Source organism: Neophocaena asiaeorientalis, unplaced genomic scaffold (assembly GCF_003031525.2).
Source record: "Neophocaena asiaeorientalis asiaeorientalis breed wild unplaced genomic scaffold, Neophocaena_asiaeorientalis_V1.1 scaffold418, whole genome shotgun sequence".
Lineage (NCBI taxonomy): Eukaryota > Metazoa > Chordata > Mammalia > Artiodactyla > Phocoenidae > Neophocaena > Neophocaena asiaeorientalis.
Genome location: NW_020175731.1, coordinates 1954636 through 1976537, shown reverse-complemented (window position 1 = coordinate 1976537; position 21902 = coordinate 1954636). Strand labels below are relative to the sequence as shown.

At 42.3% G+C, this 21902-nt stretch overlaps 2 protein-coding genes across 9 annotated transcripts in view; both read left to right on the top strand.

Moving 5' to 3' along the window:
• Window positions 1–14818, top strand: part of TCP11L2 (t-complex 11 like 2) — a 42045-nt gene extending 27227 nt beyond the window's left edge. For all 6 annotated transcript variants that reach the window (XM_024732093.1, XM_024732092.1, XM_024732091.1 and 3 more), the window contains 4 exons: window positions 4939–5126; window positions 5341–5522; window positions 7796–7968; window positions 12685–14818. In XM_024732093.1, coding sequence (XP_024587861.1) covers window positions 4939–5126; window positions 5341–5522; window positions 7796–7968; window positions 12685–12929 — 788 coding nt within the window. In that variant the 3' untranslated portion in view covers window positions 12930–14818. The remainder of the gene's footprint in view (window positions 1–4938; window positions 5127–5340; window positions 5523–7795; window positions 7969–12684) is intronic.
• A 4813-nt stretch (window positions 14819–19631) lies between these two features.
• The window catches only part of POLR3B (RNA polymerase III subunit B), a 115468-nt gene continuing 113197 nt past the window's right edge, over window positions 19632–21902 (top strand). For 2 of the 3 annotated variants that reach the window (XM_024732176.1, XM_024732175.1), the window contains exon 1: window positions 19632–19889. In XM_024732176.1, coding sequence (XP_024587944.1) covers window positions 19818–19889 — 72 coding nt within the window. In that variant the 5' untranslated portion in view covers window positions 19632–19817. The remainder of the gene's footprint in view (window positions 19890–21902) is intronic. The other variant, XM_024732177.1, reaches the window with a different exon arrangement.

Below are 21902 nucleotides of genomic sequence, written 5' to 3'. Positions count from 1 at the left end.
ATTCTTTTTTTAAATTGAGATATAATTTACATACCATAAAATTAAATTTTAAATGTGTATAATTCAGTGTTTTTTAGTATTTTCACAAGGTTATGCAACCATCACCAGTATTTAATTCCATAAGATTTTCATGCTTCCAGAATAAACCCCAAGCTCATTAGCAGTATCTCCTCATTCCTCCCTTCCCTTAGCCCTTGACAACCACAGTTCTACTTTCTGTCTCTATGGATTTGACGGTTCAGGACATTTCATATAAATGGATTCATATAATATGTAGCTTTTTGTGTCTGGTTTCTTCCACTTAGTATTGTTTTTTAAAGATTTACCCATGTTGTAGCACATATCAGTACTTCATTCCTTTTTATTAGACTCTCTAGTCTTTTCCATTGATCTATATTTCTACTCTTAGCTGATACAACACTATCCTGGTTACTGAGGCTAAGTCTTGAAGTCAGATAGTGTTAGCTTCCAACTTAATTCTTTTTCAGAATTGTTTTGCCTATTTTAGGTCCTTTGAATTTCCATATGCATTTTTTAATTAGTTTATCTCGTTCTGCAAAAAAGCCAGCTGGGATGGTGGTTGGAATTATGTTGAACTGACATCTTAGTAATGTTGAGTCTACTGATATGTGAACTCAGTATCTCTACTTAAATCTTTAATTTATTTCAGCAATATTGTTTTAGTTTTGGTGTACTGGTCTTGTAATTTTTTTAAATTTATTTAATTTATTTTTGGCTGCATTGGATCTTCGTTGCTGCGCGCGGGGTTTCTATAGTTGCAGTGAGTGGGGGCTACTCTTCGTTGTGGTGCGCAGGCTTCTTATTGCAGTGGCTTCTCTTGTTGCGTGCAGAGCATGGGCTCTAGGTGCACAGACTTCAGTAGTTGTGGCATGTGGGCTCAGTAGTTGTGGCTCACGGGCTCTAGAGCACAGGCTCAGTAGTTGTGGCACATGGGCTTAGTTGCTCCACGGCATGTGGGATCTTCCCAGACCGGGGATCGAACCTGTGTCCCCTGCATTGGCAGGCAGATTCTTAACCACTGCGCCACCAGGGAAGCTCCTGTTTTGTTAAATTTAATCTCATTTTATGTTCTTCTGGTGTTATAAATGCTATTTTATAAAACTTTTTGTTTTCTAGCATATAGAAATATAATTGATTTTTGAGGATCGACTTTGCATCCTGAGACCTTGCTAAATTAACTTATTAATTCTAATAGCTTTTTGGAGTATTCCTTAGGTTTTTCTATAGTATATACAATTATGTTGCCTTTTATTTCTTTGGATTATCTTATTGCACTGACTGGGACCTCCCATCAGATGTTGAATAGAAGTCATGAGAAAGGGCATCCTTGCTTTTCTAGCAGAAGAATGTTTATTGTTTGAGCATTAAATATGACGTTAGCCGCATCTTCTCATAGATGTCATTTTTTGGGGTTAAGGAAGTTTTCTTCTATTTCTAGTTTGTTGAGTTTTTTTTTTGTGTGTGTGTGGTATGCGGGGCTCTCACTGTTGTGGCCTCTCCCGTTGTGGAGCACAGGCTCTGGACGCACAGGCTCAGCGGCCATGGCTCATGGGCCTAGCCGCTCCGCGGCATGTGGGATCTTCCCGGACCGGGGCACGAACCCGTGTCCCCTGCATCGGCAGGTGGACTCTCAACCACTGTGCCACCAGGGAAGCCCTGTTGAGAATTTTTATCTAAATAGGTCACATATTAAATTTGTTCCCATGCTTTTTCTGCATTTACTCAATTGGTCATATTTTTCTTCTCCTTGATTGTGTTAATGTGGCGAATTAGAGTGACTGATTTTTTTTCTAGTGTTAAACCAAGCTTGCAATCCTGAGATGTTTATCCAGTCACTTGGCCCCGGTATATTATCTTTATCTTATTGCCTTTCTAATGCTTCCTTAAGGATTTTTACATCTGTATTTATGAAAGATGTCCCCCTGTAATTTTCTTTTCTTATAATGCCATTGCTTGGTTTTGGTGTCAGAGCAAAGCTGCCCTCATAAGATAAATTAGGAAGTGTTCCCTCCTCTGCTTTCTGAAGGAGTTAAAACACCCTGTGTCTTCTAGTTTGATTTGCATGCACAGTGTATATTAGTAAACATTTTACTGCATGACAGTTGAAGGGAAATATATCTGCAGGCATATAGGACCAAATCAATTTGTCAGTCTAAAGGAGACTATTTGAGTCAGTACTTAAGCCCATGGTTACCTCCAGAGATGGTGAATTAAATAGGAAACCTACCGGGTCTCTCATGCCAGGTATAGAGAGCAGAGGTTTTTTGAGAACCTACTAAGTGACAAGTACCACTGGAAAAACGTTTGATTAGTTTCCAACGCAAAGGGGTCTGCCAAGACAAGGCCATATATCTCACACACCTATCAGGTTGTGCTGTGAGCTAAGTCAAGGGAAAACTATATAAAAAATAAACGTCATAGGCTTGGACTCTCAAGGAGTCTCATTTTCATATCACTAGTAATATTAAAGGCACATGAACTATTTAATAACTTATTTTTAGTAAACAGAGAAGCTGTTTTTCAGGTCAGCTATTTAAGAGAAATGACAGCCAGATCAAAAATTCAAAGGCAGATGTGCCTCAAGAAGGCAGTGATAGGACTTCCCTGGTGGCGCAGTGGTTAAGAACCCGCCTGCCAGTGCAGGGGACATGGGTTCAAGCCCTGGTCCAGGAAGATCCCACATGCCGCGGAGCATCTAAGCCCATGCGCCACAACTACTGAAGCCCGTGTACCTGGAGCCCGTTCTCCGCAACAAGAGAAGCCACTGCAATGAGAAGCCAGGGCACCGCAACGAAGAGTAGCCCCCGCCCGCCCCAACTAGAGAAAGCCCGCGCGCAGCAACGAAGACCCAACGCAGCCAAAAATAATAAATAAATTAATATAAAAAACAAAAAGAAGGCAGTGATAAGGATGGGTCCATACAATCAAGAAAGGCTTCCCGGGCTTCCCTGGTGGCAGTGGTTGGGAGTCCGCCTGCCTATGCAGGGAACACGGGTTCTTGCTCCGGTCTGGGCGGATCCCACATGCCGCGGAGCGGCTGGGCCCGTGAGCCATGGCCACTGAGCCTGCGCGTCCGGAGCCTGTGCTCCGCAACAGGAGAGGCCACAACGGTGATAGGCCCGCGTACCGCAAAAAAAAAAAAAAAAAAAAGAAAGGCTTCCCACAGGAAGAGGCTGGACCACTGAGGACTGGCAGGATATGGACTGAGAGAACCAGAGATAATTTCGGCGGGGTTAGTCCAAGACTTCCTGGCGGGAAACAGGAACATATATTGGTGGGGAAGTGCTCTTGGGCCTCCACTGCCCCTGAGAAATTCTTAGGTAAATGCACCTGTAAAACCATTGCCTATTGTTCTGTTTCTCTCTCCTGGTAGATAAGGAGGTTTTTGAGTATAGGGACTGTGTTTACTCACCTGTGAATTCTCTGCACTTGGTATAGTATCTGGTGCATAGTAGGTGCTCAGTTGTCATTGAAGAAATGAATGGAGAGGCTCTTTTCCATATGAAAAAACACGGGGTACCAGTGCCTCATAGGGTTGACCTCGATTTTGGAGCCACATAGAACAGTCAGTGTACTAGCTTGTGGGGGTGAAATCTCAGGGGATTCCTTAGAGAAAAGCCCATGTTTCCCCCTAAACTCATGCTCTTTCTGCTTTACCAGTTGTACTCAATTCTGACTACATATTAGAATCACCTAGGGTGTTTAAACACAGATGCCTGAGCCCCATCTCAGACTGATTAAATCAAAATCTCCAAGAGCCAGTGCCCAAGATCACATTTCTTTCTTTTTAAAGTTCCCCAGGTGATTCTACAATCAGCCAGGATTGAGAACCTCTGCTACACTGTTGCTTTTGTTTGAGATAAAGAAATGGGCTTTTAAATCTGTCAGCTGTAAATGATTAAGCTTGCAGCATAAATGCTTATTACCGCCATATTGTAATTATATCCATGATGGTTTCCACTGTTTCTGTCTGTTGGGTACCTTTTAAATAAAAGACTGCAAGTCTTTTATATCTTTATAAACAGAGCTGGGAAGAACAACATTTGCCAACTGAGGAGAAACAAAGTTGTGAAATTCTGGAGGTGGTGTTGCTTAACTGTGGCAAACTGAGCTGCTCATAAATTACCCCTGTTTCCAGGGTGACTATTTATTTTGTTCTCTGGGTCTTTTTAAAAAATCTGCACCTGTGTTCAGTCTGCATTTTTAAGCAATCTCCACCTTATAAATTCTACCAAATACATAATTTTATAAGAAATGTGGTATAAAAAGCAATTTATTTCTAGGGGTAAACCTTAGAACTGGGTCTGAAGTAAAATAAAGTGTGCACACCAGCATGCTAGGAAAGGCATAGCTCTATTCAGACACTCCGAGGAGGGGTCTGGAACCCAAAAATGTTTAATTAATCATCAATGCCTTTAATCTAAATACCTTCTCTGCACAAGACTCAAGGTCATGTGTGAGCTGGCCTGTCTATCCATCTGATGCCATCTGCTGCCACTCTCTCTCCCGCCTAGTTCTTTATAGACCAGCAGTACAGATTTGCTTGTAGCATCCAAATTACCATATTTTCTCACTATTCCGGGTCTTTGTGTGGGCTATTCTCCTATCCTGGCGTGACAGCTCTTTCCTCTGTTTGCCTTGTATCCTGAAGTGTCACTTATGGAGTTCCTCTTACAGCCTGTCCTGGACAGCCTCTCCTCCCTCCACTCCTCTGTGTCTTCTAGTATTCACTGTATTCTGCTGTAATTGTGAGCTTACAGGTCTGTCTGCCCATCTGGACTCTTAAGCTCAGCTCCTTGAGGGCCATGGCTGTTTTGTCATTCATGCCCAGCACCTAACCTGACATCTGTCATGTAGAACGCACAAATGAAGGAATCCATCAGCTGGAGGACAAATATGTGGCCTTTGTACTTGCAGGTGCTCTTGATCAAACTACAGAATGGATAAAAGAATCTGTACATGAAGAATTACTTTCTCTTTCTGAGACTGCTTTAACTCCCGGGGCCAAAAACAGCTCCAAGCCAAGCCTGAGCCCTACATTGGTGCTAAATAATAGTTATTTGAAATTGTTACAGTGGGATTACCAGAAAAAAGAATTACCAGAGGTGAGTGATTTTTTTTTTTCCTTCACTCAAGTTTTCCAGTATTCTAATTCTTAAGTTCAAACTGTGAATCAGCTGGTCTGTCTGTGTTGCATGTGATTTAATGACTTTACTGAAATCAGATAAAAATGGGAGTTTGGATGTAACATTGCTTATTTTACAAGTTCATGGTATTGAGCTTCCCTTACTATTTTTACATTTTAAATAAACATGTTAGACACTCATGACAGATGGAGCACGTCTTCAGGAACTGACAGAAAAGCTGAATCAACTGAAAATGATTGCCTGCCTGTCCCTAATCACCAACAACATGGTGGGTGCTATGACAGAAGGCCTACCTGAGCTTGCAATCAGGGTAAAAAAGATTTCAGCTGTTCTACTTGAAGGCATGAACAAAGAGTAAGTTCCAAGCATTTTTATCTGCTTTGCCTTGTATTCAGGGTCTGCATGTGTTTCAGAGAATGTAAATAACCTTGACATCTGGATTCAGGACTGTGCTTTTGAAAAGCTTAGCTCACACCTTCTTCTTTTAGAATTTCTTTTAATATCACTGAAGGCTTAGATGTCTCATCATAGGAAAGGAGAGGTCTTTTCCATAACAAGTGCCAGGGTGAGTATAGTGTTTCGGCTTAGGATGGGTGTGTGCAAAAGCTCTTCTTTGACAGTGTTGTGGAAAAAACCAACAAAACCCAGAAATCCACCATGTTCAGTGTTTAGAACACCCTATCAAAGAGGCTTTCCGATTCAGTTGTTCCAACTCCATAGGTTTTCTGCCATGAAATGTTTACCAGCTTCACTGACCCAGCCTCTGTGAAATCTTCAGAGTGGTGACATCTCTGTCCTTCAGAGATGCTCTGCAAGTCCAGTGAAAGTTTTGTTTTTGCCAAATTCATTTCCCAGTATCAAACCTTCATTGAATACTAGAATCCCATTTCAATTTTGCATTTAGATCATCCTATTGGGAATCCTGTCCACGTTAGAAAATTCCTAGTCTTAGCCAATGGCCAGATGTTTCCATGGGTCTCATATGGGTCAGGTCCTCTTGCTGGTTCCCCTTTCAGGTGTTTTCAGGGACTTTATTCCTCTCTTTGAAGGGAGATACACCCAGCCTCCCATCCTCCTGCCCATTACTTAGAGAGCACATAAATGACTTGATAAAATCCTAGAATATTAAAAGCCCAAAGAAGCCCAAGTGGTTATAGCATCCAGAGTTCTCATTTTGACCTGAAGCTCAGAGAGAGAATAGGATTTGCCTTGGGTTGCACACCAAGAAAAGGACAAGCCAAGGCCTGAACCCTGGCCTATGTCAAGGCCCTGCCCTTTCTACTGATCCTGGTGCTAACTTGCCAGGCTCCTTTATTTCACGTTCCAGGACCCAAGACCTATAATAAAAAGAAATCTGCTCTGGCTCTGGTTTTGCAATAGATTTTATTTTAGCATTTTCCCACACTGGGTAACCATTATTTTCCAGGAATTCTAATTTATTAAGCCTTTAGTGAACCCCCAGTACTGCTTAAGTATTAATATAAAGCACACAGCAAAACGGTTACTAAGAGGACAGGCTTTGGGGTCAGGCAAACCAGGGTTTAAATCCTAGCTATGCTACTGACTTGTTATGTACCATTGAATAAGATCCTGAATCACTCTGAGTCTCACCTCCTCATTTGTAAAAAGGGAATAATTGTACCTACCTTAGGGTTAATGGAAACTTAAGATGACTGTGTGAAGCACTTAGGGCAGGTGTCTGGCACATAGTAAGTGCTTGATAAACGTTAGCTTTTAATAACTACTTAGTTGTTAAGTCATCTTCTTTATTGTTGTTTTGCCTATCTGATTATATTATTGTTTTGTCTAATTCCCCCCACCCCATCCCCCCATCTCTTATCCTTTAATTCCCATTTTGCACAAAGTTGTCTTAAAGACCCTTTCTGACTAGTGAGCAGCAATTTTCCATCATCATTCCCCAATAGTGCGGATCCAACAAATGCTGTTTCTAATTACACCTTTTTCCTTACCTGTTAAATAACCCACCACTAACTACTTTTTACAGTTTTCTGGACTGTATATATTTGGTATTACTGATCAGTTACTTGAAAGTAACAATGTGAAGGAGTTTCTTACCTTTCATCATGATAGGTCAAGAGTTTTAGGTAACTTGTCTTCATGGTATTGGCTTCTGAATATCTTCATTTCTTGTTTTTGATTGGTGTTAGAGATTTACTGCTCAGGCATGGATAAAGGAATTGATTGTACCTCATTTTCCAAGCACATTAAAAAAAACATCTATGAATGAATCCACTCAGACCAGAGGGTTTATTTTAAGAAGTAAATAGGTTACTTTTTAAAGAACCTACTCTTCCCTTTTCTGATAGCCCTGCCTGAAGATGGGGTTGCAGACTTATTTTCAGGGACCACATTTTTCTGTCTGTGCTTTCCTATTTAAACATTACCCACAGAATTGAGTGGTTTTAAGCATTTACAAATCTGCTACATATAGAGGATGGTTGGGAGGAGTTACTATTTTCTAAGCTCATTCTAATAGAGGTAATTATTGTCTGTATAGGGAAAAATTGGTAGACATTTGAAATAAGGTGGTATATTTTTAAAACAACAACAAAAATCCTGCTAAATAAAAACTATCCCTGATGGGATTTTTGTTTCATGTTTTGTAGGACCTTTAACTTGAAGGAAGTCCTAAATTCTATCGGTGTTCAGACTTGTGTTGAGGTAAACAAGACCCTGATGGAGAGAGGTTTACCTGCTCTAAATGCTGAGGTTCAAGCTAATCTTGTAGGTCAGTTCTCAAGCATCGAAGAGGAGGACAATCCTATCTGGTCCTTGATTGGTGAGTCTTCATGTTTTTATTGGTTTCTGCTTCAATTCCAATTTGCTTTACCATGCTGGTTTTGGCTAATGTTAAGTGTCAGTCAAATTTTAGTCTTAAACAGATTACCTGCTTCTTTTGGTGAGTGAATAAATATTGAAAATATGAAGAAAGCATTAATATTTTCAAAGGTCTGGGACTCATTGCTGCTTCTGTGTGTATAGGTAGCAGAGTGGGAGGATATTTCGGAGCCTCCTGCCTTACTACCCAGCCGATAGGTTTCTATGAAGAAAATAACATCATGCTGCCAGTAATGTTAAATTCCTAGATCAACAGAGCAATCCAAACCAGCTGGCAGTGTGTTCCCAGAAAGCAGACACGGGCTCTGCTGGAAGCAAACCTGTGTGAGCTGAGGCCCCTATGGTGGTCAGGCTTAGAGAGACAAAGAGTTAAAAAGACCCTGCAACTGAGAGGCATAGTGGGTAGACTTTTTTTTGTACTTGATTGCTAAGAAAATGAATATCTTAAGGTCAAGTTGTATTGGTGAGTTGGGGAGAATGTATCAGTTAGGACTTTTTCTATTACTTGTGACAGAGAACCTAAGCTTCTAAAGTGGCTTAAGCAAAAAGGGAACGTATTTGCTCATATAACAGAAAACAGCAGGGTGGGATTGGCTGCTGGTACAGCTTAATCAGAGCTTAAACTATGTCCTGGGTGCTGGTTTCCCCACTTTGGTCCCTCAGCACTGCCTTCCTCTGGGCTGGCTGTCTCCATGGAGGGTCTCTTCCCAGCACAGCAAGATGACTTCAGCTCCAGCCTACATCTTTCTGTGTTTAAGTCAAGCCAAAAAAAAAAAAAGGAGTCAGTTTCCCTCCCCTCTTAGCTCAGACGGTGACCCCAGAATTGAGTCTCATTGACTCCAGACGGTGGTCATGTCCCATTGTTGACTCATTCATGGTGGCCAGAAGGGAAGAAACTTAAACTTGAGACGTGTTCAATTCCTGGTGAACACCTGGTCTGAAACTAGGGAAGAGATTGTTTTCCCCCAAACAAGATCAGAGTGCTGTGGCCTTAAGAAGGGAAGAGGGTGATGTGGGACACAAAGCAAGTGTCTACTGCAGAGGGTGACGAATGGACCAGACAGAGGAAAGAGTGTGGCATTCGAATATACTAACATTCCAGGACTAATCTGCAAGTTTTCAAAGTACAGCACTGACTTCCCTAAGAATACAAGTACTTGCTATTATTTAGTTGAGGCTCTTAAATAGTTTCTCTCATTCTTATCCCTGGGGACACGGGATGCTGGCCATCTAGGCCACCCAGGCCACTTAATAGCTCTAGGCTTCAACCCCACCCCCAAGAAAAGAGCCATCTGGTGTGTAGCAGGTGGGCTGCTGAGGGGTGATGGGTGAAAACAGTAACACACACAGCATAACCGCAGCTGCCTGTGGCTGAGCCCTTCCCTGCGTAACCTTCACTGCTGACATGCATCTCATGGCCCGTAGTCTCCAGCTGAACGCTAACAACAGGGAGACGGTGTTCCCCGGAGAAAGAGGGGCAGGCTGTCTGCAGTCTGCCACGTACCAAGAGACCCCCCCACTAGTGCACAGGCCTCACGAGGACGGGGTGCATATTTGCTCACTGCTATTTCCCCATACCATGCTGGGCCCAGAGATGACCTTTAATAAATATCTGTGGAATGGGTGAATGCGTGGAGACTTAGAGCAGTTAAGTAACTCACCTGAGGTCACATAACTATCAGGTTGCAGAGTATGGCTTCTTCCTGAGTCTCTCTGACTCATATTCTTTTTTTTTTTTTTTTTTAACAAAAGAAATTTTTTTTCTTACAGTTTTAGAGGCTGGAAGTCTGGGGTCAAGGTGCCAGCGTGGTTGGGCTCTGGTGAGAGCTCTCTTCTTGGCTGGCAGATGGTTGCTTTCTTGTTGTGTCCTCACATAGCAGAGAAAGAGAAAGAGAAAGAGGAAGAGGAAGAAGTGTGAGAGAGAGAGAGGGTGGAGTGGGGTGGGGAGAGTGACTCATATTCTTAACTGCTCTAATGGGCACTACAGTCAAAGCTGGAGCCCTGCTGCTCATTGGCAGCGTGGCCAGAGCATTGGGTGTCCTCCATGCCCTTGCTTTAGATCAGGGAAGTACTTGCAATGTCAAGGGAGAGGGAAGCTGGGGTCCAGGAGATGCCCCACCCCGAGGTGGCCTCTTAAAATCCAGTCAAGCAACTTTTTTCCACCCAGCTCTCCCCAGTCCAAGTTTCCTGTTCTTTTGCAAACTGGAAGTATTTTGTAACCTCATTCAAAGTATTGTTGCCTAGCAACGTGAATGACTCACTTGAGCGTCCCTCCCTGGGCTCTGGAAGCCAAGGGCACGTCTTTGGCAGGGGCTCCATTTGGCTGCTCCTAAATGGACAGACGCTTCTGTCACCTTAGTCTTGGCCTAAAAACTGTGACTCATCCACAGAGGAGATAGAACCACTTGTCAGCATAATAACAGTTTTGAAAAAGTTTCATTCTTTAAACAGCCTTGTGAAAAGTGTTTGGACCGTATCTGTGATGAAAATAGACCCAGCTTCCTAATGGGGAATTTAGCAGACAGTTTCCTCTTAATTCTCTGCCTGCAGAGGAGCTGGAATACATTAAGCACTTAGAGGGATCCCTGGGACAGAAGAAGGGCTCCAATTTACCCCTGCCTTTCCTCCCCTGTAGTTCACGGTACCCACAGTCTGCCTTCTTTTGTTCTTACTTGATGTGCTATTTGTCTACAATGGAATTAAAACTCCCACTGTGTTCTTAGCCATTAAAAAAGGTAATTAGAGAGGGAGTTTTCCTTCAAATGATTTTTTTTTCAAATATATACCAAAACCATGTAAAAATGATTTATGGATTACCTGCTGTGTAAATTATTTGCATGCTAATAGCCACCTACATTTTTAAAAAGTAATTTTCAATTATACAAGTGATACATCCATGAATAATTTCCTCTTGTTGACAAATTATGGATAAGGCCCAAGTCATCTTTGACTGCCTTCTCCAGCCCCCATTCCTCTCTGGCTCCCATTGCTTTCAGTTTGGGGTTTATCTTTATAGACCTTTTTCATTCCAATCTCACTTTAATTCAAGCAGCATTTATGACGTGCCTGCCACATGCCAGACCAGGGATATTATAAGACAAAAAAATAGCCCTGACCCTTAGAAAGCCCACTGTCTAAGAAGGGAGAGATAAATTCTCAAGTAACAGTAATATGGGGTGATAGTGTAACAGTTGCTAGGAAAAGCCACAGAAAGGAGGTGACTTTAGCATCAGCATTGAAGTATGCTCTCGACTTGTGCAGAGATGAGGTGAGGTGGAAAGGCATTCTAGTAAGAGGAAACAATTTGGGCTAAGATATGGACATGGGACACTGGGGACTTTGAGTTCTAGGTCAGGTCTGGCTGAAACGTGTGATTTTTGGGAGAAGTGTTTAGAGATAAGTTTCAGCAATATAGTTATCTGTATTCGATGGAGTGTATTTTCCTTAGTAAACTTCCTTATTTGTGAGATTTCTGTTTCCAAAGCCAGAGAACATCCTTGGAGCAGCATGGGCTGGGGCATGTCAGGCTTGTCCAGTACCATTTGTCCAATACCACTGCAGCTTCACTTATTTATGCATTTGCGTGCTTTTGTGAAGTCGTCTCAAATGCAGATACACTGAGGCACTGAAGCAGGAAGAATGGAGAAGGGGCAGTGCCAGTGGGGTGGCCCTTCCTTAGTGACTCCAGATTGTTTGCCCACATGGGGGGTGATCATATAATTTGTTTTCCACCCCAGGACACTTTTGAGAGTGCTCTTTTTAATTATGCCAGGACAGCAGGTGTCAACTTTAACTGTCCTGTGAAAACTCGGATGTGTGCTCACCCTTGCCATGTGGCAGTTTGGGCCCCCAAGTTTGCCAGATCTGTAGATTTTTCAAGAAGAACCAAAACTTTGATTTTCTATGTGAAATCCCCTCGTTTTAAATGACTTCTATTTTTAAAAAACACTACGTGGACCAAACTGGCAGTGCCAGTTTACAAACTCAACTTTAGGATACATAACTAAAATTATGGACGTTGAGTTTTTGTAAAAGATTCCCCACCCCACCCTGAAAATGCTATGCATGTTTTGTTAGCTAGCTATTACTGCATAACAAATTACCCCAAAACTCCATCTGTCATTGCTTACAAGTCTGTGGGGCAACTGGGTAGTTCTTTTGATCTTGCTGGACGCACGCGTGCATTTGTGGTCAGCTGTGGCTTGGGTGGGTAGCTCTGCTGATCTTGCCTGGGCTCTCTCAGGTGCTTGGGAGTTGGTTGGCTACAGGTTGGTCTAGGATGGCCTAAGATGGAACAACTGGGCTTCCCTCAACATGGTCCCTCATCAAGCCCAGGCTTGTTTACATGGTGGTGGTAGGCAGAGAGAGTGGGTTCAAACAATGCCTCTTGAGCACGGAAGTCACATACCAGCACTTCTGCCACATTCTGCATTGGCCAAAGCAAGTCGTAAGGCCATCCCTGCTCCAAGGCATGGGGAAACAGACTCCAGTCTTTGATGGGAAGAGCTGCAAGGCTGCTTTGGAAAGGGCACGAATATAGGGAGAGGTCAAGAACTGAGAATGTTGCCGCAATCCACATACCACAATTACTGTTCTCATTTTTCAAAATCACGTGCTTTAATAATGGGACAGATAAAGATGCCTTCTTTTTCCCCAGAAAAACGAATCCAGCTATACATGAAAAGCCTACTTTGTCTGCCAAACCCTCAAAAATGCATGCCTGCCGTGCCAGGAGGCCTCACTGTCGTTCAGCAGGAGCTAGAGGTGCTAGGCTCGCAATATGCAAGCATTGTGAATCTCAACAAACAAGTGTATGGACCATTTTATGCAAATATACTTCGAAAGCTGCTCTTTAGTGAGGAAGCCACGGGGAAGGCGGAAGCTTCATCATCTACTAACTAAAGAGGAACTGACATTGGATAAAAGATTGGAAGCCCAGCACTTAGGTACCCGGTCTGTTTCCATCAATGGCATTTCAGATGCGGCATGTCCTCAGTCCTGTGTGTGGCACAGCGTTAGCCCGAATCTGTATAATCCAGTAATATTAGCATTGCAAAGACATGCACGTCGTAATGACCCTGTTTGTGCACTATCTACAAGTCCAAAAGAGATGTTTTTAATGAACAGCAAGCAATTTGTAATTAATTATATTACCTATATAATACTTGTAAATGTTTTCTTAAGCATATATATCTGGCTTATTCATTCAACCTGTAAGGAGTTGTATTTCACATCAAATCTAATGATTTTTTTTTAACTTTGGTACAGCTTCTTAAGGGGTTGAAAGTTGTGAACATAACCAAGGGGATTGATGTTCTGAATAAATGATGTGAAGTAAGGGATAATCGTATTTTAAATGTACAATTAAATTTTATTAATGTGTAATAGGAGCTTACGTAGTATAAGTCCTCAAATTCTACAAATATACCAAATCACACTTTGTGATACCAATTGTCAGTATTTGTTTAGAATTTCAGTGTATTAAATACATTTTAAAGCTACATACAAATTTTAGATAAAACCTCCCTTGTTCATTTAGTGAAAATAGAAACAAACCCCTGCTAAAATTTTATTCTAGAGGGTGGATTCTTCTCACTTATCCTGCTCTCTGAGGGAAACAGTTTTTGCACACATCTCTTCGTGAATGTCCCTGCATTTCTCAGGCCTGATAAGGTTTATATAAGATTTTAATATTTTTACATAAGGCAGGAGTGGTTTGAATTGTTTTACTTGTAAGAAGAAAAATTGATAAAACAAGATCCCCATTCTCAGTGAAATTCATGTCTGAAAAAGAAACAGTTGAACTCTGGAATTTTTAACCATATAATGTGCTAGCAAACACCTTCTGTGCTGATTAAATTCTTACCTGCTGTGACCAAGATGCTCTTCTAAGTATCATCATCATTTGCCACTCTTATGCATTTAATTAAACTTTGCCAAGCTGGCACTCGTTGTCAGGATTCTAGAGAAATCTGCATACTGTCGTGGAATTGCATACTTCTTCTGAAATGTTAAGTGAAGCACTACCTTTTGGACGGACTCAGCCTGGAAAGTGCTTTATTTGCATGAAATGCATTTTGATTGTTTGGTTTTCTGAGGACTCATTGAACCTTAGTAATTTGATGGAGAAGAGTGGGTAGGAAGGAAAAAATAATGCTCCTTTCTTCCTCTCTTCCTCACCACGACCTTCACCATTATGGTGCTACCTAATTATTTGATAAAGTTCTAGGAAATGATTGTGTGAGTAAATGATCTCCGGTCTTTACATTTTGGAGGGATCTGCCAGAATTCGAGGAAATTTTGAAAGTCAGTTTTTTTTTTCTCATGTGACCAATACATAAATCAGCCATTCTGTCCATTTGAGCAGCTGTGTATAAATGGAATTTTACTGAAGAGCACATCATTGGTCTCACCCATTGTTTCCCTCTTCCTGTATTTCCATTCTGCCTGTTTCCTATGCTTAGAAACCAAAAGGTGCTGTAGATTTTTGTTTTCATTTTCTCTTACGTTGAAGTAGTTTTCAACTGTGTTCACTTTGGGGCCTGGACAGCAGGGAGGGTGTGACATAGAAATGTAATGTGTAGCATAACTTTTTGTTGCTTTCTGAGGTGAACTGTATATTTAACCAGAAGACCAGGTGATACACTTTTTTATTATCAGATTGGAATCCGTCTGGTATTCTTATATACTTGATTATACTGAGTTGCCAGCAGGAAAACAATGTGCAAACATTTTTTAAAAATGCATTTAAAATGAAGGGCATTCTGCCTTTTTTTTTTTTTTTTTAAAGGTAAAAAAGAAATTCTAATTGTCTAAAGTCTGGATTTAGGCAACTACATTTATTAGGATTTTAAAATCCTATCCCTTAGCGTGTTGTTTACTTGGTTTTTACTGAAATGTTTACTTTTACTTTTGAGAATGGTTTTTTGCCTTTTTTTTTTTTTTTTTAAAGTGACAAAGTAAATCTCAATGTCTGAAGTCTGGATTTAGGCAACTACATTTATTAGGATTTTAAAATCCTATCCCTTAGCGTGTTGTTTACTTGGTTTTTACTGAAATGTTTACTTTTACTTTTGAGAATTTTCTTAACATGGTCTTGTTTTGTAATGTCAATTTTATTAAACACCATACACACATTTTCATTCTTCTTCTGCTAAAACATGTATTGTGTGCACTAGTTAAATTTTAAAACATTAAAAATTATTTCAAGATAGCTGGTGTCTCTTTGTTTTCTAAACCACCTTTGGGTAACTCAGGGCTGGAATACTGCACACTCTTTATTGCAGTTGTTTTAGAAGGATTCTTCTGCTGATCATCAGAGCCTCACAGACATCAGGTCATGTTCATTCGTTCATTCAGTCAACAGATAGCTACTGAGCATCTACAGTGTGCCAAGAAGTATCCTAGATCTTTGATACACAGATGACTAGACAGACACTGTCCTGAAGAAGTTTGTAACCTAATAAGAAGGATAAACTTGTGAACAATTGCAATAAAGTGTAATTCGGGCAATAAAACACATACACGTGGTGCTAGAGGAAATACTGCCAGACTGTGTTTCGTGGAGGTCACCCTTGAGCTAAAGCATGAAGGGTAGGCAGGAACTTGCCAAGAAAGGGAAAGGCACAAGAGGCCAAGTGCCCAGTGGGTACGACGGTGTGGAGAAATGGTAAGCCAAGGGTCCAGCCTATAGGAGAGGGGAAGCGATGAGAGGGGAAACAAGCAAGGTAAAAGGCTTCTGGGATGTCATGCTCAAAAGGGAGGGTTTTGTCCTGAAAGAGATAACCGTTGAATCTTTTGAAACAGGAGAAGGTTACAAGCAATTTATATTTTGGAAGGATTGCCCTGGCAAAGAACACTTGCTGTTGGTGCTAGAATATTCTGTGTTGTGTGCATGTGTGTATACGCATGAACAACACATGGCACAAGAGTCCATGTAGAAATGGACTCTAGCTAACAGAAGCAGAAAGAGAGTTTATTGGAGAGGTTTAAGTACCTCATGGAATCTGTTTTACCTGGGTAATTAAGCTTGGAAGATGGGAAGAACCAAGGCAATGCAAGCATAGGACCTCAGCCAGGCTGGATTCAGAGACTGGTTTCTCAATTGTCCTTGCTGCTTTGCCTCATTTGCTCAAGATTTAAAGTCTCAGATATCAACATTCAGTTGGAAGAATCTCTATCAAGGGCGCAGGCTCTAATTTGCAGGGGATGGAACAAGACAGTAGCTGCCCCTTAGACTCCTGTGTTCCCACCAAGGTCACCCAACTAGGGATTTCTTCCAAAAAGGAAGGATCAGAAAGAGAAAAACAAATCCACTATCATGTGCACTCATGAGGTCTTTAAAACTTGAATGGGAGAAATGTGTGAAGAGGTCCCCCAATCCAGTATTGCCTCTAAGAATGACACGAAAAGATGATTCCAGGAAGGGCATAGCCATTGAAGTCAACCTTTATTGGTGTGTGTAGATGAACTGCTGAGCAAAGCCTCAGCATAACCTTATTTCTCAAATTGTAGTTCAAAGTTTAGGGAAGGTTGGTGTGTGTGTCGTGGACCCTACTCCATTCAGCCACTTAGAGACCCAACTTCCATCCATCTTGTAACTCAATAGTCCCTGAAACCTTCAGTGTCTCCTTAATAAGGGAAAGAAAAGGATCACCCACTTCTACTTATGGTACATTGGGCACAACTAACTAGATCGTTAGTTGATGACTAGATGGCTAGATGGTCATCTGGCCCCATCTAACTGCAAAGGAGTCAGGAAGATGTGCCCAGGAGAAAAGGCGGGTGTGGGTGTTGGTAAGCATTAGCAACAGTCTCCACCTCAGATCCCTCCAGTTTCCTTGAATAAGCTCTACGAATCATCTTTTTATGAAAATAAGTTTATTTTTTTAATGAACAACAGAACTTACTGGGTCCTTGTGTTAATGAAGTGCTGGGCATTGCCTAGTAGACCATGCAGGAACTACCTGATTCCGTGCCCCCCCCCCCCACTTTGGCCATGCCACACGGCATGCAGGATCTTAGTTCCCCAATCAGGGATCGAATCCAAGACCCCTGCGTTGGAAGCGCAACGTCCTAACCACTGGACCACCAGGGAAGTCCCATGAAAATAAGTTTAAGGTCATGTGTCTGCTCTGATCTTTTAGTATTAGCTCCCAGAGCACTGTGTTGAGAGGATTTTGAAGCTAAATCCAGGACAAGCAGTAAAGAATTCTGTGGCTGATTGGCTAAGTATGCCATGGGCGTGGGGAGCGCCATCTTTTGTGCAACATATTTTTTTCACTTGAATCTTTCTTAAAACTAAAATTCAGCCTGTTCAACCTCTGAGGATGTTAGGTACCAACATTTTCCACTCATTATTCAGTAAAAGTAGCATGGGACTGAGAGTCACAGGGCCTGAGGTTGAATTCACTTCTGCTTCTTAGCTATATGACCTCAAGCCAATCTTTTAGTCTCCCTGAACATCCATTTCCTAACCTACCTGACTGCCTCGCAGAGCTATTGTGAGAATCAAATGAGATAATGTATTTGAAATTGTCTACAAACTCTAAAGCATAATGTGGACAGAATACATTACAATAGCTCATTTATTTGTCCTAAATCTCTTTCACACTTCAAGAGGTTTTAGTATTTTGAGAAGTGATGATTGAGTACTTAAATACATAAGACCAAAAATTGTCAAATCATATCACAACCGTGGTTCATTAAGCCCAATGTTGTCATTGGCAGAGAAACTCAAGGGTACATAGAAGGCTGCAGTTATTGTCCTTGGTGTCAACTTCAAAGGATAGTGACACACCCAACATGTTCTAATTTCATTTAGTAAATCAGGTATGACTTTATCCTCCATGATTTAATCTGACCTTTTAGAACGTACATTTGTACTAGCAATTTGTACCCTCTTGTTCTCTGTTTTTCAAGCGAAGCTTTATCTTTTCATGTCTAAGCTTGGTATGTTAGTCTTGTTCAGCTTTCAAGGGAAAGGGACCTAGCGATTTATCGCAAGGCTTTATGAAGAAGAAAGGAAACCTAGTAATCTGTCCCAGCAGCTGCACTTGCCGGCATGGTAGGGAACCTGAATATAATTTTTTTCTTTCAGAATGTAGTAAAATAATTACTTACCATATTATGGCCTAAGCACTTTATATAAATGATCTCATATAACTGCACAACCCGCTACAAGGCAGGCTCTATCATTTTTTTTTAATTTTTAAAATTTTTTGGCTGCGTTGGGTCTTCGTCGCTGCGCGTGAGCTTTCTCTAGTTGACACGAGTGGGGATTACTCTTCGTTGTGGTGCGCAGGCTTCTCATTGCGGTGGCTTCTCTTGTTGCGGAGCACGGGCTCTAGGTGCACGGGTTTCAGTAGTTGTGGCTCATAGGCTCTGGAGTGCAGGTTCAGTAGTTGTGGTGCACGGGCTTAGTTGCTCCGTGGCACGTGGGATCTTCCTGGACCAGGGATCGAACCCGTGTTCCCTGCACTAGCAGGCAGATTCTTAACCACTGCGCCACCAGGGAAGTCCCTGTAAGTTCATTTTAAATTAGGGATACCAATCCTTTCTCTTCTGCCAACTTGTATTTATTTCTTTTTTTCTTTTTTTTTTTTGCGGTACGCGGGCCTCTCACTGTTGTGGTCTCTCCCGTTGCGGAGCACAGGCTCCGGACACGCAGGCCCAGCGGCCATGGCTCACGGGCCCAGCCGCTCCGCGGCATGTGGGATCCTCCCAAACCGGGGCACGAACCCGCGTCCCCTAGCATCGGCAGGCGGACGCTCAACCACTGCGCCACCAGGGAAGCCCCAACTTCTATTTCTTGAAAACCATTCATGGTGATTTTTAACCATCTGTTCAGAAAATTTAAAATTTTCCGTGGAATCATAAACCTATGGCTAGAATGATATTATCCAATCTATGAATATTTTCCTTATGATTTCTGACTATATTGCTATCCTTGAAGGTGGCCACAGCTCAGTGTTATGGATTTACTCACTTTATATTTTCTTCTAAGGTTTTGTTAACATTTAAATATTTAATCCGTATAGTATTTACTTAGATGTATTTTTTTTCTAAATGGCTAATCAGCAGCTCCAACATCAATTTTTGGATAAGCCATCTTTCCCCTGCTCTTTTAAAATGTCATCTTTTCATACTAAATTTCTGCTGGAATTTACTCCTGGATCTTCTGTCTAGCCCTTTTAGAATATAACACTATCTTAATTACTGACCTGTTATGCTCTTCTCTCTAGGTAAGTTAACTCCTCCTCACTTTGTGGTCATTTTAATGATTGTATAATAGGCCATCACACGCATGTACCTTAATTTTTTAACCAATCTCCTCCTACTAGGCATTTGGTAAATTTCCTGTTTTTTCCATACTATACAATGTGTAGTTTGGGCTTAAATTAAATGAATTCTATGCCTCGGTGGCTCAAGTTGTGCAAATTATCCAGTTACCGTTTACTTTGAATTATTTTTAAAATGACAATACGCGTTGTTGGTCTTGATTGTGGGATAAATGCCAAAATCTGTCCGCTGGGGTTTAAGATTACCCAGGCGAGACTTCCGAGCGACACCAGGGGGCGCAGTTTCCAAGCTCCGCCTCAGCCACATCCGGGTTCAACCGCAGGTTCTGACCGAGAGCAGGCGGAACCTTTCTTCCGCGACTCCAATTAAGTTGCGCGGCGGGGACTATTTAGGCCACCGCGCACCGCTCTCCACGGGTACAGCAGTTTGCCTGGCGCAGCGAAGGCGCGCGTGAGGGTTCTGTTTGCTCCTTCCTTTGTCGTGAACAGCATGGACGTGCTTGCGGAGGAGTTTGGGAACTTGACCCCGGAGCAGCTGGCCGCGCCGATCCCGACTGTAGAGGTGAGGGCAGGGCACGCGTGGAACGGAAGAGAGGCTGGCATGCGTCCCCGGGAGGCGTTGCCCCGAGAACTCTGGCCGCGGAGGGGGACGGGCCGCGTCTTCCGCGCATGCTCAGGACTCCGCGCGTGCTTGGGGCTCCGCGCGAGTCCTCTCCAGAGCCGGCCACTGCTGTGCGTGCAGGGTCAAGCTGAGGGGAGATGTCAGCCGCCGCGCAGACCCAGCGGCTCCGCGCACGGCTTTCGGGTTGGACGCATTCCAGTGTTCGTGTGTTATCAGGGGGGGACTGACTCTCGCCCACCTTGGGGGGACGTATTGCATCTTTGACGGCTTATAAGGGATAATGAGGTCCAGGGAGCTCAGGCCACTTTGGTGAGGTCCCACAGCTGGCTGTGGTGGGAAAACCAGATCGTCTGAATCCCAGGCTAGTAATTTTTTCTTTTCACCGGGAACTCAAGTTTGGGCTGCAGGAGTATTTTAAACGCCGAGAAAATTTACTCCAAGTTTTGCCTAGGTGTTTTCGGGGGAGTAGCCCCGTAGCTTTCATCAGATTCTCAGAAGTTAAGGATAACTGCCCTACAGTGAGCTGCCTAATGAAGTTCAGATGTTGACGTAATTTTATTTTCTGGAAAGGTACATATAACTTCTCTGGGCCTCAAAATCTTAGTTGGCATGGGATGGGAAGTGGAGAAATAGTCAAGGGAGAGATTCAGGTAGAGGGAACAGGACACTGGAAGCCTGGAGGCAAGACCATCCGTTTTTAAGGAATTAAAACAAATCCAGTAGTACTGGAGTGGAGAAAAGTAGAGGAGAGATTTGAGGGTGACAGATAAGGATCCTGATTATGAAAGGTTTTGTTAGGCATCTAAAGGAGGGCTGGGATGCCATTGACAAGTTTAAGGAGGAGAATGGCCGACAGGATCAGTAAATCTGTTTCTTTAATAATTATTCGGCAAATAAAGGAATTACAATCAGCCTGTTAGATTCAATCTGTGTGTGCCTGCAATACACTTCTGATCTTCATTGGGCAATACTGGATTTTTAACTTTTTTTTTTTATATTGGAGTATAGTTGATCTGAATTTTTAGCTCTTGAACAGCTATTTAAGAGCCAGCATTTACTGAGCACGTATGTGCCAGCTCTGTTCAAGCCTAACGAGCATTATGTTATTTAATCATCTGAAGCAAGTAATATTTTTGCCCCATTTTGCCAATGAAGATTTTTAAGGCTCAGAGAGGTTAAGTAACTCACCCAGTTTCGGAAGGTTGTTAAATGGCTGATCTGTATTTTGGACCCTGGCAGTCAGACTCCAGAGCCCTCATCCTTAACTGCTGACTGGACTGCTTCTCCAGAGAGCTGAAGGAATAAGCCTAAAGGATTTCTGTGTCTTGTCTGAATTTGCACAGCTGTGAAGGGACCAGTACTACATTTCCAGTCTTCTGATTCAGGAATAACAGTTCCTTTTCCTGGCCCTCTGCATCCAATCCACCGTCCCATCTTAAGGGCCCCCAACTACAAAATGTACTCAATTCTGAAACTTCCTTTCTTCTGTTCTCCAAGTCTGAACCACTGTCATCTCTTATTTCCTAGGCTCCTGACTTGTCCCATTCCAACAGTCTGTTCAGAGCTCTGTAGCCAGAGCCATCAGTTTAAACAGGCAGATATGATCACGTTGCTCCCTTGGTTAAAATTCTTCAGTCTGCCCATTGCTCTCAGGGCAAAATCTAAAGTCCTTACCATACTTATATGAGTCCTTTTCTCATTTTGGCCACTGCTTACTTCTCTAACCTGTTTCTCCGCCCCCCCCCCGCTACACCCAGATCTCCTCAGGATCTTTCTACTCTCCTCATATAGTCTTCTCTGATTTTTCTCGCATTCTTCTGTGTAGATTTACATACAGTAAGATGCATGAGTACTAAGTGTTCATTTACATTAGTTTTGACAGTTATGTATACCCAAATGACTAGCACCCCATACAAGATACGGAACATTTTCAGCATCCTATAAAGTTCCCTT